Raw genomic sequence first — 16,104 nt, 5'->3', positions numbered from 1 at the left:
GGGAGTGAGGAAATTAGACTAAGTCGCTGACTGGTAGGGGAGCCCACATTTTGCATTTGGTAGGTTGTTAGTTTTGCCTTTGCCTGCTTTGCTCCTCCTGCTTCCAGAAAGCTGGGCCCAGCCTGGTTCTCAGGACATATGACCTATACTTAGCTTCCTAAGAGTACAGTTTTGCCATTTCTTTGCTCATTGATGATGCAGCATTTACCAGTGACCCTGAGGACATGAGGCATATGTGGCTTTTGGGGTTATTACAATTTTCTATTTCTAGAAATATATTTGCATTGCTCTGAGTTCCATGCACTTTACATGTCACTACAATCTTTGCCAAAGCAGTTAGTTATTTGCTTACCAAGGACCAGCAGCTTAGTTAAATGACACCATGCGAAGACAGTGAAAGATATTCCTCTTCCCCAAGTGTGACAGCTAGAGACAGCCAGCAACACATCTCATCTCTATGAGAACATAAGTAGGGAATTGGGCAAAGCATTCTGGGCCGGCTGCATCCAACTGCTAACTCTCAGGAAATGAGCGATGTATTAAATAGAACAGCAGAGATTTCTCTGGTGCTGGTGACCTGTGAAACTGTCCCTTTGTTCTAGTGACTCACATAGGAGTGGTTTGCTATTTGTTGTACATTTTTTTTTTAGTGAGGCAATTGGGGCTAAGTGACTTGCCCAGGGTCACACAGCTAGTAAGTGTTAAGTGTCTGAGGCTGGATTTGAATTCAGGTCCTCCTGAATCCAGGGCTGGTGCTCTATCCACTGTGCTATCTAGCTGCCCCCTATTTGCTGTACATTTAAAATATTCAGATGAAAGAGCTGCTAATCTTCCCCCAAACCACCTCAAGATTATTTTAGCCCTTAGGGTAAAAACTTGGAATCCTAGCTATAGTGGCTCCAACAGGCCATCAGTCAGAAAGACTTTGGCCTCAAAAGTCAAAGGGAAAATTAAAGAAACCTATAAGACAGAACATATAGCCAAGCATCTTCAAGCTTTCCACTGGTTTTGTCTCTCTTATGATATTTATTTTAAAAATTCATTGTTATTTTATTTTCATTGAGATCTGCATTCTTCACCCACCCCCCCCCCCGGCCCTTCACTTTGAGAAAACAAGAAAACCAAAACTTGTTAACAAACATATATAGTCAAGAGAAACATTGGCCATCCAAAAAGCAGTATGTCTCATTCTGCACTCTGATCCCTTCACCTCTCCATCAGGAGGTGGGAAGTGTTTTCCATTAGTCCTCTGGAATCATGATTGATAATTACACTGATCAAAGGTCCTAAATCTTTCAAAGTTATTTGTCTTTTCAATCTTGTTGCCCTTATATAAATCACTCTGGTTCTGTTCTCTTCACTTTGTATCAGTTCTATACAAGTCTTCCCAGATTTCTTTTTATCATTTCTTAAAGCACAATAGTATCTGTCACTTCCATATACCATAACTTGTTTAACCATTTCCCACATGATGGGCATCATCTCAGTTTCCAGTTCTTTGCTATCACAAAAACAGATGCTGTAAACATTTTTGTATGTGTAGGTTCTTTTTCCTGTTTCTTTGATCTCTCTGGGGATACAAACATAGTGGTGATATCGCTGGGTCGACAGGCATACATAGTTTAACAACTCTTAAGGTGATATTTAAACAGAGTCCCCTCTCTGACCTTGAATCATTTTTGGTAGGCACTGGAAAATGCTTCTTTCCTTTTATTTAATCATTTGTTCACCATTTAGTAAGCACCGACTGTCTTAGGTGCTGGCACAAATGCTCACTGCAAAATCCCTTCCTCACAATAACCCTATGAGGTAGAATATGCAGGTATCAATATGCCCACTTTACAGACAAGAGAACAGAGGCTAGGAGAAGCTAAGTAATTTGCTGACAGTCACCAAGCTGGTAAATGTGGAAGCCTATCACCAGACTTCAAATCCAACATCCTATTCACTAAATTGTGTGGCCTCTCACTCTCCTCCTAACTGAGGTGTGCCATGAGAGAGAGAGGCTTGCCTCCCATCATATCACTGGCCTAATAATAATAAAAGTGTTATATATAAACATCAGCTGTAAGGTTTTCAAAACCCTTAAGATATGTCACCTCATTTGATCCTCACAACAACCCTACGAGGTAGGTTCTATTATTATTATCCCCATTCTACAGAGAAAACTGAGGCTCGGTGAAGTTATAAATGGCTTGCTAACGAGTAGGAAGAGTCAGAGGTGGGATTCCTATGCAGATCCCTCCTGACTCCAAGTCTAATGCTCTTTCCACTACACCACACTGCCCCTTATGTCAGGAGGCTGGGTTGGAGTTTGCCTTCTGCCCCTGTTACATCACCTCCATCCAATCTCTTCTCTTTGAAATGTTCCCCAAGGATGTAGAAGAGTGATGTATGCAACTTGATCTGGGCTAAGCAAGATTTGAAGAGTTCTGCTTTTGTACCCACTCCCAAATCAACTGATGAGCAATGGCCACCTTGGGGGGCAACCAGAAGGGGATGGCGCCATCTTGCTGATGGGAAGGTGGTGCTTTTCTCCTAAGAGCCGTGGCTACCTCTTCCAGGCTGAACCAGCCTGCTGTCTCCAGCTCTTGGGAGTTCACTTGGATCTGAAAGGCACAAGAGAGGAACAAGAATAAAGAAAGATGATGTAAAAAAAATTGGGGGGGGGGTAGGAATATGTTTAGTCTCTGTTTTCCTAGGGTGTTCCCCAGGCCTGAAATGTACTTCATCCTCTTCCTCCAACTCTTAGAATAACTAGTTTCTTTCAAGATTCAACTCAAAGGCTACTTCCTACATAGGCCTTTCTTGATAGTGGAACCTCCTCCCTCCCGAAAAAACTTACTTTGTATGTATTCACATTAATTATCTGTGCATGTGTTGTTCCTCCCTCCCAATAGAATGTAATGTCCTTGAAGACAGGGACCAGTTTCATTTATTTATTTATTTATCTACTTATCTGTCTATCTATCTATCTATTTATTTATTTAAAGGACCAGTTTCATTTATTTATTTATTTATCTACTTATCTGTCTATCTATCTATCTATCTATCTATCTATCTATCTATCTCTCTATCTATCTATCTATCTATCTATCTATTTATTTAAAGGACCAGTTTCATTTAAACTGACATGGTACTTGGCACAGAGAGCAGGCCCTTGACAAATGCTTATTGAATTAATGAATTTTGTTAGTGTAGGAGACACAAGGAAGGAGAAGTCCCAGTATTATGCAGCTCCATGCCCATTTGTCACTTAGTAGATAAAGTCCCACGGGATTGAGAGAGGGGCAAAGTTTAAATAAAACAAAGTTTATAAGATTTGTCCAAGGTCACCCAGGTAACACTCACTTACTCAATCAACATGTATCAGAAGTAGGATTCAAACCCAGGCCATTCTCTCTGCTACCCTTTGCTGAGGCGGGATTAGGTAGTGTCGGTTCTTACATGTTGCCTCTAGCATGGTAAGAAAGGTGAGAAATGGTTTTCAAACAGGAGCTGTGGAGAACAGGATCCTGAACCTGCTGTCTGGTGAGGGGAGAGAATTCAAAATCCTGCTTGAGAGCAGGAGAGCCCCAGAGGTCAGGGAACAAACAAATGAAGGGCATAAAAAAATGAGCTCTCATTAGAGCTAGCATACTTGGTGCTTTAAGGTTTGCAAAGTGCTTTACAAATAAGATCTCATAAAAAAAGAACAATTAAAAAGGGGGCAGCTAGGTGGTGGAGTGGATAAAGCACCGGCCCTGGATTCAGGAGGACCTGAGTTCAAATCTGACCTCAGACACTTGACACTTACTAGCTGTGTGACCCTGGGCAAGTCATTTAACCCTCACTGCCCTGCCAAAAAAAAAAAAAAAAAAGAACAAATAATATCTCATTTGATTCTTACAACAACCCTAGGAGGTAGATGCTACTATGATCCCTACTTTACAGATGAGGAAACTGAGGCAGAGAGAGGTTGAGCGACCTGCTTAGGATCCCACAGTTAGTAAGGGTCTGATGCTGGATTTAAAGTGAAGTCTTCCTCACTTTGGGTCCAGGGCTCTTTCCACCCTATAGTGAATAATCTACAGGATGGTATCTTCCTTCTATCTTCCTTCCAAGAAGTTCACTAACTCATATGGCACCCAGGGAAGGCTGACACAGATCAAATGTTAGTCATTCTGGAAACTGAAGCCTAAACATCAGGGTGGCTTTGGCAAGCAGAGACTGGTTCACTTCATTTGAGCTGGGTCTTGAAAGATGGCTAGGAATTTCAACCAGTGGAGATATTCAAGTGAGAGGAATGTTAGGGACACTTCTTCAGAAGCGGTTCCTATAAGGGGTGGCAGATTGGATTAGATGACCTCTGGGGTCTCTTCTTGTTCTAAGAGTCTATGGTATTATGACAAGAGCCTCAAACCAAGTCAACGATGGAAGCCCCATTTTTTTTTTTTTTTTTTTTGGGCAGGACAATGAGGATTAGCACCTACTTCACAAGGTTGTCGTGAGGGACAAATGAGATAACGGGCAAATCTCAAAGTGCTATATAAATGATAGTTGTTGTTACTATTTCCCAGTGATTCTACTAATATTTTTTTCCTCCAGTAAACTGTAAGTTCTTTAAGGATCACATATTATATATCATTGAGCATGCTGAAGGCACCCACTAAAAACTTGTCAATTGACTGACATAAGTCAGTCTTCTTTCCAGGAAGTATCAGACCGAGAGGCTGGCAAGAGAAGAGAGGACTCACCTCGGTCTGCCCCGGTCCCACGGTGGCATGACATGCAATCATGAGGGAACTATTGGGGAAGGACCAGTGCTGGGATGCTGAATACTGCAGGCTCTCCACCTCCAGCCCCACCTCTTCAGCCACCTCCCGACGGACTGACTCTTCCAGGGTCTCACCTAGAAACACTCAGGTTAGTTTGGGACATCCCTGCAGCAGGGAAGGTGATCTGGGGAGCCTGTATGTGAGACACAGAGGACTGGGTCCAGGGCTTCCCCCTGGAATCCAGGAGTCTTGGTTGGGTGGAGCCGGGGTGCTGAATCACAATTCTGGGAGCTGGGACCTTGGTACCACTGAAGATCTGGAGATGGGGGGAGGTGGGTTGCAAGGAGGGGGAGGGACAGAACTATTATTATCAAAGCACATGGGCTAAAAGGCCTCTTGTCCATCAAGTGCCTGGTATACAATAGGTATATACTAGATGCTTCTTGACTGATCAACACCTACCATTGAAGGTTGTGCCTGAAGGTTCAAGTACTCCCATAACAAGACACAAAGAAATATTCAGAGAGATACAATTCCATTCACTTTAGGACTGCCCTTTACCACCAAAGTGATGTCTGTCTAAGGGTCCTTACCCATGTCACAGAACCCTGCCAGGGCACTGTACATCCCCTTAGGGAAGGAGCTTTGCCGGGCAAGCAGGCATCGGCTCCCATCAGACACCAGGGTGATCACCACGGGGGACATCTAGGGAAGAGCAGAGCAGCAAGACCTTGGGCAGCACCACTGTCATGGGCTGGCAGAGTGGCCCACAGAAGGGAAGCTTCAGGGATGGCCTGGCTTCCTTCTCCTGGGGAGCAGGATGTCCCAGCTTCCTGGACTGCACCAGCCCTGGTAGCAAAGCTCACCTGGGGGTAATAGATCATCTTACTAGCGGGGCACACTCGTTTACTGCCAGCCACGTTCTTCAGGGTGGGTTGCCCGCTTTTGCCACAGAACTGATGGCAGTCATGCCAGCGGAGAAGGGCCTGTGCCTGAGCAAACACAAAACCAGACTTGGTCTCTCAGGAGGAGATCCATCTCCATTACCCAGCCCAGTGTCTCCAACAACTCCAAGAAACATGTTAACTCCCTGCCAAGTGATTCCTGCCCACATTTACTTCCAGAAAATGACAGGGACCTTAGGGGACATCTTGTCCAACTATCTTACTATTATCATTTTTTTCCAGTAAGGAAACAGCACCAGAGAGGGTCAGTGATTCCTCTACAACTACTCAAGTGATAAATAGCAGAGTCAGGATTTGAATCCGGGCTCTCCGACTCCAAAGCCAGAATTCTTTCCCCTGAAGCACCAAGGAAAAGACCTGATAATATTCCTCTCACAGTTCAGCCGTCTGAATAAAAAGCCTAGGATTCTTTTTGCATCTAAAAATATTCTGAAGTCACCAGGTGTGGCTGACTCTGATTCAAATGTCTTTAGTTGCTCATTTAAGCACCAACCTCTGTTCTATGTTCACATTCTATGGGAATGTGGAGGGCAATGCTCGGGCCCTCCAGATGAAGTCACGAACAGATCGAGAATCCTTGACTTCCTTACTGTGGGAGCTACTTCCCCTTACACACACCCCCAACCCATTTAATACTTAGTAGCCATGGTTTAGAGAGTGGCCTGGGGATCATGGAGCATAAGTGACTTGTCCAAGATCACACAGCTAGTGCGTGTCAGGGGTAAGATTCGAATCTTCCGGGCTGCCTCAGTAACATTCACACAATTCATGAGTCTGGAGCCAAACTCTTGGGGAGTGGTCACTCCCAAGATAATTCGCTCCTTTGTTTTAGGGATCCACAATGAGGCTTGCTTATCTGAAAGGTCACTGTCCTGAATATAAATGTATATGTGTCTATGACCTCTATCTAGATCTCATCTATATCTAGATATATACACATATAGAAAGGTGTATATATACATATGTGGATCTGTTTATATGTACCTTTGTGTACATGTACATATACCTATATTGTGTATATATACAGGCACATAGACACACATATACATATATGATTATATATACACATACTCAAATGTGTGCATGAGAAGCCCAGTGAGTTTCTGACTCTCTCTTTATATGAGTGTATACATACATATAATTGTGCACATGCATGAAAACACACGCACATATACACGTGTGTATGTCTATATTCATATACATATATCTGTATGTATACAGTAGGTAGGAATCATTTGGGGTGGGGGCATTGCAGGAAGTTAACATTTTCCCTTGAGTTGCTGGAGAGACTGGGCTGGGTAATGTTGTGGGTGGATCCCCTTCCATAAACATATACACATGCATGTACACATACATGTGTGTATATGTATATATATGCTTATATGTAAATATATACACATATTGATATATGGGTACAAAGGAAGGAAGGAGGGAAGAAAGAAAGAAAGAAAGGAAGGAAGGAAGGAAGGAAGGAAGGAAGGAAGGAAGGAAGGAAGGAAGGAAGGAAGGAAGGAAGGAAGAAAGAAAGGAAGGAAGGAAGGAAGGAAGGAAGGAAGGAAGGAAGAAAGAAAGAAAGAAAGGAAGGAAGGAAGGAAGGAAGGAAGGAAGGAAGGAAGGAAGGAAGGAAGGAAGAAAGAAAGAAAGAAAGGAAGGAAGGAAGGAAGGAAGGAAGGAAGGAAGAAAAGAAAGAACTCACTTCCTGGGGTCCCCCTAGTCTTCTCACAAGCTCCAGTCTGTACAGTAGGGCAGGCCTATCCTGCTGATTTGGAAACTTTTCTGAAATAAATGAATGCTTGCTACCCTATCATCTGTACCATCTGTGAACTCTTGCTTCTGGCATGCTGGGATGGGATCAGACCTAGGGCTTTGAAAAATGATTGTAGCACCACCTCTTTTAGTTACATGGAAAATGCTCTTAAAAGCAGTTTCCTAAATAGGATTTAGGGCAGCTAGGTGGCTCAGTGGAGAGAGTACCAGGCCTGGAGTCAGGAAGACTCATCTTCCTCAGTTCTAATTTGGCCTCAGACACTTACTAGCTGGGTGACCCTGGTCAACTCACTTCACCCTGTTGGCCTCAGTTTCCTCACCTATAAAATGAGCTGGAGAAGGAAATGGCAAACCCCTCCAGTATCTTTGCCAAGAAAACCCCAAATAGGGTCACAAAGAGTCAGACACGACTGAAAAAACAACTGAACAGCAAGAATGAAAAATGGGATCTAATTGAAAAGAGAAAAAACATCTGCAGTCAAGAGTGACATTTGCAAAGTACAAATGTGCCAGTCATCCTGTGCTACAGGAGAGACTCGGTGCGGTTCACAGACTCTATCCTCACCGTTCTTTCTGTCCTTTGGGGAATACCAGGTTTCCCTGAGCTGGTGTAAGTCCTTTTGGACCATTTTGGACAGCACCAGCTAAGTCTAACGCAAAGCCTGCTCTAATTCCCCAGGGGATAGATTGAATAACGTCTATGTAGCTCAGAATCTCCTTTTGAAAAGGTTTGTGGGAAGGTAGGTCCTCGACCTGCAGGGTAAGAGATCAAACACTGCCTGGCTGCCTCCTCCTTACACCCACACACCTCCGCATGGGTCCACACACAACTCTCCCCAAGCAAAATATGCCCTAGAAATGGGAGAATGCAAGCCCCTACCGTGGAGATCAAGGTGGCATCTTTCTCATTCAGCTGGAATAGAGCCTTTCTTAGCTCAATAAAGGAACCCTGGAGCTCAGTTTCCATTTCAGACTTCTGCAAGGAACCTAGGAGAAAAATAAGAGACCCAGCAATGGAACTTTTAGAAAATATCAGGGCCCCTGAGTCTCTTCTGATAGAACAGAACGTTTCTAAACTGGAAGTTAATCTGGAATTATGTGAGAAAAGATAACTACCTGCTCATATTTTTTGACTCACCCATCCCACTATGGAGCATGTCCCCCTAAGAAAGTTATGACAGTAAAAAGGTTATATAATAATAAAAACATTTTTAGTGTGATTTAAGGCTTGCAAAGCACTGTACAAATATTATCTCAGTTTATCCTTACAATGATGGGGTAGGGGGGAGGGAGAGGAGTTGTGCTCTAATTATCCTTACTTTACAGATGAGGAAATTGAGTCAGAGAGAGGTTAAGTGACTTACCCAGCATCACACAGTTAATAAAAGTATGTCAGGCTTGGGGGCAGCTAGGTGGTGCAGTGGATAAAGCACCAGTCCTGGATTCAGGAAGACCTGAGTTCAAATTTGACCTCAGACACCTAACACTTACTAGTTGTGTGACCCTGGGCAAGTCACTTAACCCTCATTGCCCCATTAAAAAAAAAAAAGTATGTCAGATTGGATTTGAATGCAGGTCTTCCTGACTCCAGGACCAGTGTTCTATCCACTTTGCCACCAGTGAATTTTTGTACTAATTTGTATGTAATAATAATTTATGTCATGGATTGATATATAAATTATTGATATATAAAATTATGAGTATATGTGTAAGGGCCCTGCACAAAGGAGGTGCTAAGTACATTAAATTCAAAGTGCACCAAAATAATCATGGTAGCAACTCTTTGTAGTAGCAAAAAATGGAAAACAAAGTGGTGCCCATCAATTCAATTCAAACATTTATTAAGCACCTACTGGAATAGAGCTACAACAACAATTTGTGTGTGTGTGTGTGTGTGTGTGTGTGTGTGTGTGTGTGTGTGTGTGAAGCAATGGGGTTAAGCGATTTGTCCAGGGCCACACAGCTAGTAAGTGTTAAGTGTCTGAGGTCAGATTTGAACTCAGGTCCTCCTGAATCCACGGCCAGTGCTTTATCCACTGCACCACCTAGCTGCCCAGACAAAAACATTTTAAAGGAGAGATTTACCATGCATAGAGATATAGACAGAGAAAACAGAGTCAATACAAAGTAGATATAAGATAATACATAGTAATTTCGAGAGACAAAAAGCATTAAGCACTAGGAGAGAAGGGTATCAGGAAACACCTCACATAGAAAGGGAGCTAGGGATTCTAAGAAACAGAGGTGAGGAGGAAGAGCATTCCAGACATGGTGGATTGGGTACGCCATGGACAAGGAATGGCTGGACAAATTATGGCACGCAAATCATGGACTATTGTTTTGTCATTAGGAACGACGTATGTGAACAATTCAGAGAAGCATGGGGAGACCTGCATGAACTGATGCAGAGCCGAGAAAGCAGACCCTAGAACAATATACACAGTGTATACAGTGACATAGATGAAGACAAGAGGACCTAGACTGAACAGTACAATGATCAACATTGGTTGAAGATGCCTGATGTTGAATCTAGCACCCTCCTCTTAGGAGAACATGGAGTATTATGGTTAGTCAGTCAATTAGTCAATAAACATTTATTAAATGCCTTTTGTGTACTAGGCTGCATGTGGAATGTGGCACAATCCATCCATCAGTTCTTTTTTTTTTTTTGCTGGGCAATGAGGGTTAAGTGACTTACCCTGGGTCACACAGCTAGTAAGTGTCAAGCGTCTGAGGCTGGATTTGAACTCAGATACTCCTGAATCCAGGGCCAGTGCTTTATCCACTCACCATCAGTTCTTACAGCAGATGGTTTTGCTTAACTATTTTTGTTGTTGTTGTCATGGGGGAGGGTTATGGGAAAGTGACTGCTCTCCAACAAAATGCCTCAGTTAAACGTTTAAAAAACCAAAACACCCAAGTAAAAGAAAACATCCCTTCCAGGTCAATGGGCATACAAAGTATTGTGAACCTGGAAAGAGAAAAAATTGGACAGAATGGGATTTCCTTCAAGCCTCCAGTTGTCCCCTTCTCTCTAGAATCATTACTTTATGACTTAGTCTATTCAGGAAGGAGGGTGGACTATTATACACTGGAAAAAAATGCTAAAACTTGGAGTCAAAGGTCCACAGTTCAAATCTTGACTCTGACACCTGTGTGTCCTTAGACTTCCCTAGTTTCAGTTTAGGCATTTGTGAAATGTAAGGGTTGGGTTGGATGGCTTCAGAGTTTCCCTCCAGCCTTAGATCTGTGACTCTAAGAAATACTCTAGAACACTTAAGAGTTCTCCAAAAGGGGAATGGGCTGCTCTGGAATGGGCCGGGCTTCCCCTCCCAATGGATCTCCCAGCCAAGGCTGGACGCTCCCTCGCTGGGAATGTTGTTGAAGGCATTCATGAGTTCAGGTACAGCTGGAGGGTCTCCAAGGCCAAGGCCCCTTCCGGCTGCGAGTCAGGGAGCGCCTGATAATCGCCTTTTACCTACACCAGGGTTTCAGGCTCCCCTTCATTCCAGGGCAGCAGGGACCAATGAGTCACCCTGACCTGAGGAATGGGGGTTTCCCAGGCTGAGATCCAAGGCGAACCACGCTTCGTGCTGGTCTGAGCAGCCAATCAGGACCGAGTGGTCTATCTTCTGTGCGTCTTGCCCAAACTTGCCCATGATCCTTTCTAACTCTAGGAAAACAGGAAAAAAAAAAAGAGGAGGGGAGAAGAACATGAAGAGTAATTAAACCGTCCCAACTGTAGGGAGACAGCAGGAGCTGCATTTCTCAGGCCAGCAGAAATCACAATTAGGGTGGCCGGTTTTGAGTCCTGGCTCTGTCACCAATTGTGTCTTGGGACGAGTCGTTTCCCTTCCCACCCTCCATTTTCTAATCTATAAAATGGGGACAGTTGCGCTTGAGAGCTTCTAGGGTTCCTTCCATGAATCCATGAAAACAGTTTTGAATCTGCTACGGAATCACGTGATTACTTGGTTTCATTTACTGTTGAAACGGTGGTGGTACAAAGGAATGCTACAGAGGGACTCTGGTTCAGGCATGGACTGGATTTGACTATGTCTGAGGCTCCTTCTAAGTTTAAGAGTCTAACTCTATTTTCTTACCTTGGAGGAAAAGGTGTTTCTGGCTAACATGCTTTCCCAAGGGGATTTTTAAGGGGGTGGAAGGGAATAAAGCCTACTATGTGCCAGGCATCACGCTAAATGTTTTATAAACATTATCTCATTTGATCCTTACAACAACCCTGGGAGGCAGGTGCTATTATTATCCCCATTTGACAGTTGAAGAAACTGAGGTAGATAACTTAGGTGACTTGCCCAGGGTCACACAGCTAGTAGATGCCTGAGGTGGAATTTGAATTCAGTCACTCTAGGACCTCTATTCACTGTACTACTAAGCTGCCTTGGTTGCAAAAGGTAGTACCGCTTTCAATATCTCACTCATATAGCTACAGTGGAATAAGGAAGTCACCAGTTCACATTTCTAATGGCCTAGATTAGTGCTTCTCAAACTTTTTAGTGTCAGTATCCTTTTCTACTCTTAATTACATTTTTTTTTTTTTTGCAGAGCAATGAGGGTTAAGTGACTTGCCCAGGGTCACACAGCTAGTACGTGTCAAGTGTCTGAGGCTGGATTTGAACTCAGGTCCTCCTGAATCCAAGACTGGTGCTTTATCCACCCTTTCTACTCTTAAAGAATTATTTTTTGGTGGTATTTTATTTTTTCCAGTTATATGTAAGGACAATTTTTAACATTAATTTTTACAAAATTTTGAGTTCCAAATTTTCTTCCCTCCCTCTGTTCTCCTCTCCCTAGAACAGTAAGCAATTTGATATAGGTTATATATGTACATTCATGTAAAACATATTTCCATATTAGTCATGTTGTAAAAGAACTCTTTAAAAAAATCATTAAATCCCCCACCCAGAGAGCTTTTGTTTATGTGGGTTATAGCTATCCATAGTTACTGTATTAGATGTCAAAACATCTTAGTGTCATTACCAAAATAGTTTTGACCTTGCAAACCCCCAAAAGAAGCCTGGGGGTCCTCGGACCTCACTTTGAGAACCAGTGGCCTTAGAAATAAGGTCTCTTGGAGGAGCTCAAAGAGAACAGGATTTGGAATCAGGGCTGGAACCCTGAATGACATGTACTACCTGTGTGACCTTGGGTCAATCATTTGCTCTCTCTGGGCCTTAGTTTCTTCATCTCTCAACTGAGTGGGGCCGGATGGATGAGTTGATCTCTAAAGTCCCTTCTGGCTCTAAATCTTACTATCCTACAAATGACAGAATTTGGCCTCCAGATCTCATCACCTCAAGTGGTCACATAAAGGGAATGGATTCCCTGAAGCCCTGACCACCACAAGCCCAGCACTGAGTGCAGAGAGAAGATCCTTCTGTGTTGGGGACTCATCCTTTTCTGCTCAGTGCTAGGTCTCAGCACAGAGTCTGGTGCCTTTCTACCAACCTCTTGTATTCTCTGGTCTTAAAAATAGCACCTACTCCCCAACATCTGGAACCCCACTATTTTAGTGCATACACTGGTAGGTGTCAGACATTCACATATATATCCCTATTATATGAGCTTTCAAATATCAGGCACAGTAGAGGATTCCTAGCCCTGGTTTTGCAAGCTCTCAGGGTTTCTCCTGACATGTTGGCATCATGTACACACACACACACACACACACACATACACCCTTAACTGTCCTATGTCTGGGCACTTGCTGCTTTGCCCTATTGCTTACATCACCCAGAGGCCTTTGGGGCTACCTGTATGGGGGTTCTGGTTGTTTTCTCCACACAAATGTCCCTTCATATAAGAGTTCTGATAGTGAAGGTTCAGGGAAAGGGAATAAATCCCTGGCCAGAGGTGTGTCACAGCTCATTCATACAAACAGCTCATCATTTTCCCCCTCAAAATAAGATTTGCATTATTTCAAATATTTAAAAAACACAAATTAACACTGGCATATCAAGAAGGGGCAAGGAGGGACAGCTAGGTGATGAAGTGGATAAAACACCAGCTCTGGATTCAGGAGGACCTGAGTTCAAATCTGGCCTCAGACACTTGACACTTACTAGCTGTGTGACCCTGGACAAGTCACTTAACTCTCATCGCCCCACCAAAAAACCAACAACAACAAAAGAAGGGGGGAAGGGAAAGGGTAGATGAGTGGTTGGGAACCGCTGATCTAGGGACCTCATCATTGTTAATTAACATTGACTGAGGGTCTCATCAGGCCCATAAAACAGAATCATTAATAAATCAACAGGTATTTATTAAGTGTCTACTGTTTATCAGGCATTGTGCTGGTCCTGAGAATATGAAGACAAAAAATGAAACAGCTCCTGCCTTCAAGGAGTTTATAGGTTTGTTTTTGGTTTTTTGCAGGGCAATGAGGGTTAAGTGACTGACTTGCCCAGGGTCACACAGCTAGTAAGTGTCAAGTGTCTGAGGCCGGATTTGAACTTAGGTCCTCCTGAATCCAGGGCCAGTGCTCTATCCACTGTGCCACCTAGCTGCCCCGAGTTTATATTATTTTGAGGAAAACAACATCACCCAATCATTAGGGGGTGGAATGAACTTAGAGTTCCCTCTGGCTCATTTTTTTCAGAAACCACAAAGCTTCAGCCCTGGCTGGCATTCTACCTAGTGACAGAGTGTGTAGATTGTTGGCCACGTTGGGCCACTTTAGGCTTACCTGAAGCCCTAAATGGAGGGGCCAGATATCTGTTCCCAGACTTCTGTAGCAAAGGAGCCAGGCTATGGAAAAGGTAAAACATTCCTGAACTCTGGGCTTTTCGGCATTCATTGTCATCTTCTTTAAGTTCGAAAAGGTACCTGTCATTGGGACAGAGATGAGTCTCATTACAAGACCTAAGTCAGCTATACGCACAGTCCTAGGCATGAAGGTGACTTGTAAGGTTATCCAATATCTAGTATCTTGGAGGGTCACGTCAGAAGGCACGTGCCTAAGGCAGCTTCAGGGCGCCTCAGTGAGCTGGCCAGGAGAAGGAAACATGAAAGGTTGGTGGCAGCAGCTGTAGGGCAGATTTTGAAGCAGGGAGGTGAGGGTCAGTACAGCACTACTCGCTCCAGAGACGGGCCAAGCAGAAGCAAAGAGCATGTGTTCGGTAGCAGCTGACCTTGGGCACATGACAAATAAATCTTCATCCGCTCAGAGAAAACAGAGCCAGGGAGGAACTGAGAAGGGAACGAACACAGGGCACACACCCTTTGTGGTGGGCTCAGGCTTTTTGTTTCTACTTCCTTTAGTGCAGTATAGGTATTTGCTTATTTGTCTTTGTTTCACGGGCTGCCTTGGCCAAAGAGTTCTTCTAGTGGCCGGTCTACTGATGATGAGTGTCTCTGTACTGAGCTAGGCTGACTTGTCTCTCTGAAGCAGCTGGGACATAGAGCTGGAACACTATTCGAACACTCTCCAGCCCGTGGAATCTGCCATGATATATACTCACTGACCTAGCCTTTCCATTAAATCCAGCAAGTGCTGGATTTAATATGCGACACATTGGACTAAGTGCTGAAGATACAATGATGAAAGAGAGAGACAGACAGATAGACAGACGGACGTACAGAAAGACACACAGAGACACAGAGACAGAGAGAGACAGAAAGACAGAGAGAGAGAGACAGAGAAAGGAAGAAAAGAGCAGGAAAGGAGAGAAAGAAGGAGGGAGAGAAGTAGATAAAGAAAGGAATGAAGGACAGAAGGAAAGAAGAAGGAAGGGAAGGAGAGAGGGAAGAAGGAAGGAGGGAGGGAGGGAAGAGGAGGGAAAGAAGGAAGGAAGGAAGAAAGAAAGAAAGAAAGAAAGAAAGGAAGGAAGGAAGGAAGGAAGGAAGGAAGGAAGGAAGGAAGAAAGAAAGGAAGAAAGGAAGGAAGGAAGAAAGGAAGGAAAGAACAACCTCAGCTCTCAAGAAGCTTATATTCTACAGGAGGGTACAGCATGTTCACAATAAATACAAAGTAATTTCAAGAGCCAGAAATTCTGATAATCGGGGAGCTCAGGAAGGCTGGCACCTGAGTCCCCTCTGAAGGAAACAAGGGACTCTAAGAGGCCATAAGCATGGGGTCGCGGGTCTGGAGCTGGAAGGGACCGGAGAGATCATCTAGTTCAACCTCCTTATTTTGCAGATAGGGAAACCGACACCAAGAGACATCTCCTGAGTGTTGGATGTGGAACCGGGAAGACTAAAGTTTGAATCCTGCCTCAGACACATACTAGCTGTGTTGACCCTGGGCAAGTCACTTAAGCTTTGTTTGCCTCAGTTTCCTCCTCTGTAAAATGGGGATAATATAGCCCCCCCCTCCAAGACTTGTTGTGAGGATCAAGTGAGATAATAATTACAATGCGTACCTGGAACATAGTAAGCATGATATAAATATTAGTTATTAGTATCCTCCAAACAGTGAGGATACCAATACAGATTGGCATCTTCTCTGAGATTTAGAGTCTTAGAAAGTTGCCCGTTTAGATAGTCAGGATGTGTCACAAGCAGGATTTGAACCCAGATCTTCCTGATTTGGGAGACAGTTCTCCATCATAATTGAAATTTTTTTTTAAGTTAAAATTTTTTAAATTAAAAAAAAA

General features: G+C 43.6%; 1 protein-coding gene across 2 annotated transcripts in view; it reads right to left on the bottom strand.

The window, feature by feature from the left end:
• Window positions 1-1,126: 1,126 nt before the first annotated feature.
• Window positions 1,127-16,104, bottom strand: part of NUDT13 (nudix hydrolase 13) — a 34,778-nt gene continuing 19,800 nt past the window's right edge. For both annotated transcript variants that reach the window (XM_043989937.1, XM_043989938.1), the window contains exons 3-9: window positions 14,196-14,335; window positions 11,031-11,162; window positions 8,370-8,476; window positions 5,624-5,749; window positions 5,351-5,462; window positions 4,737-4,891; window positions 1,127-2,609 (exon numbers count right to left, since the gene is read on the bottom strand). In XM_043989937.1, coding sequence (XP_043845872.1) covers window positions 2,412-2,609; window positions 4,737-4,891; window positions 5,351-5,462; window positions 5,624-5,749; window positions 8,370-8,476; window positions 11,031-11,162; window positions 14,196-14,335 — 970 coding nt within the window. In that variant the 3' untranslated portion in view covers window positions 1,127-2,411. The remainder of the gene's footprint in view (window positions 2,610-4,736; window positions 4,892-5,350; window positions 5,463-5,623; window positions 5,750-8,369; window positions 8,477-11,030; window positions 11,163-14,195; window positions 14,336-16,104) is intronic.

This window comes from Dromiciops gliroides, chromosome 2, assembly GCF_019393635.1.
Source record: "Dromiciops gliroides isolate mDroGli1 chromosome 2, mDroGli1.pri, whole genome shotgun sequence".
NCBI classification, from domain to species: domain Eukaryota; kingdom Metazoa; phylum Chordata; class Mammalia; order Microbiotheria; family Microbiotheriidae; genus Dromiciops; species Dromiciops gliroides.
Note: the sequence above shows the minus strand (reverse complement) of the source record. Positions and strands in the feature narration are given on the sequence as shown.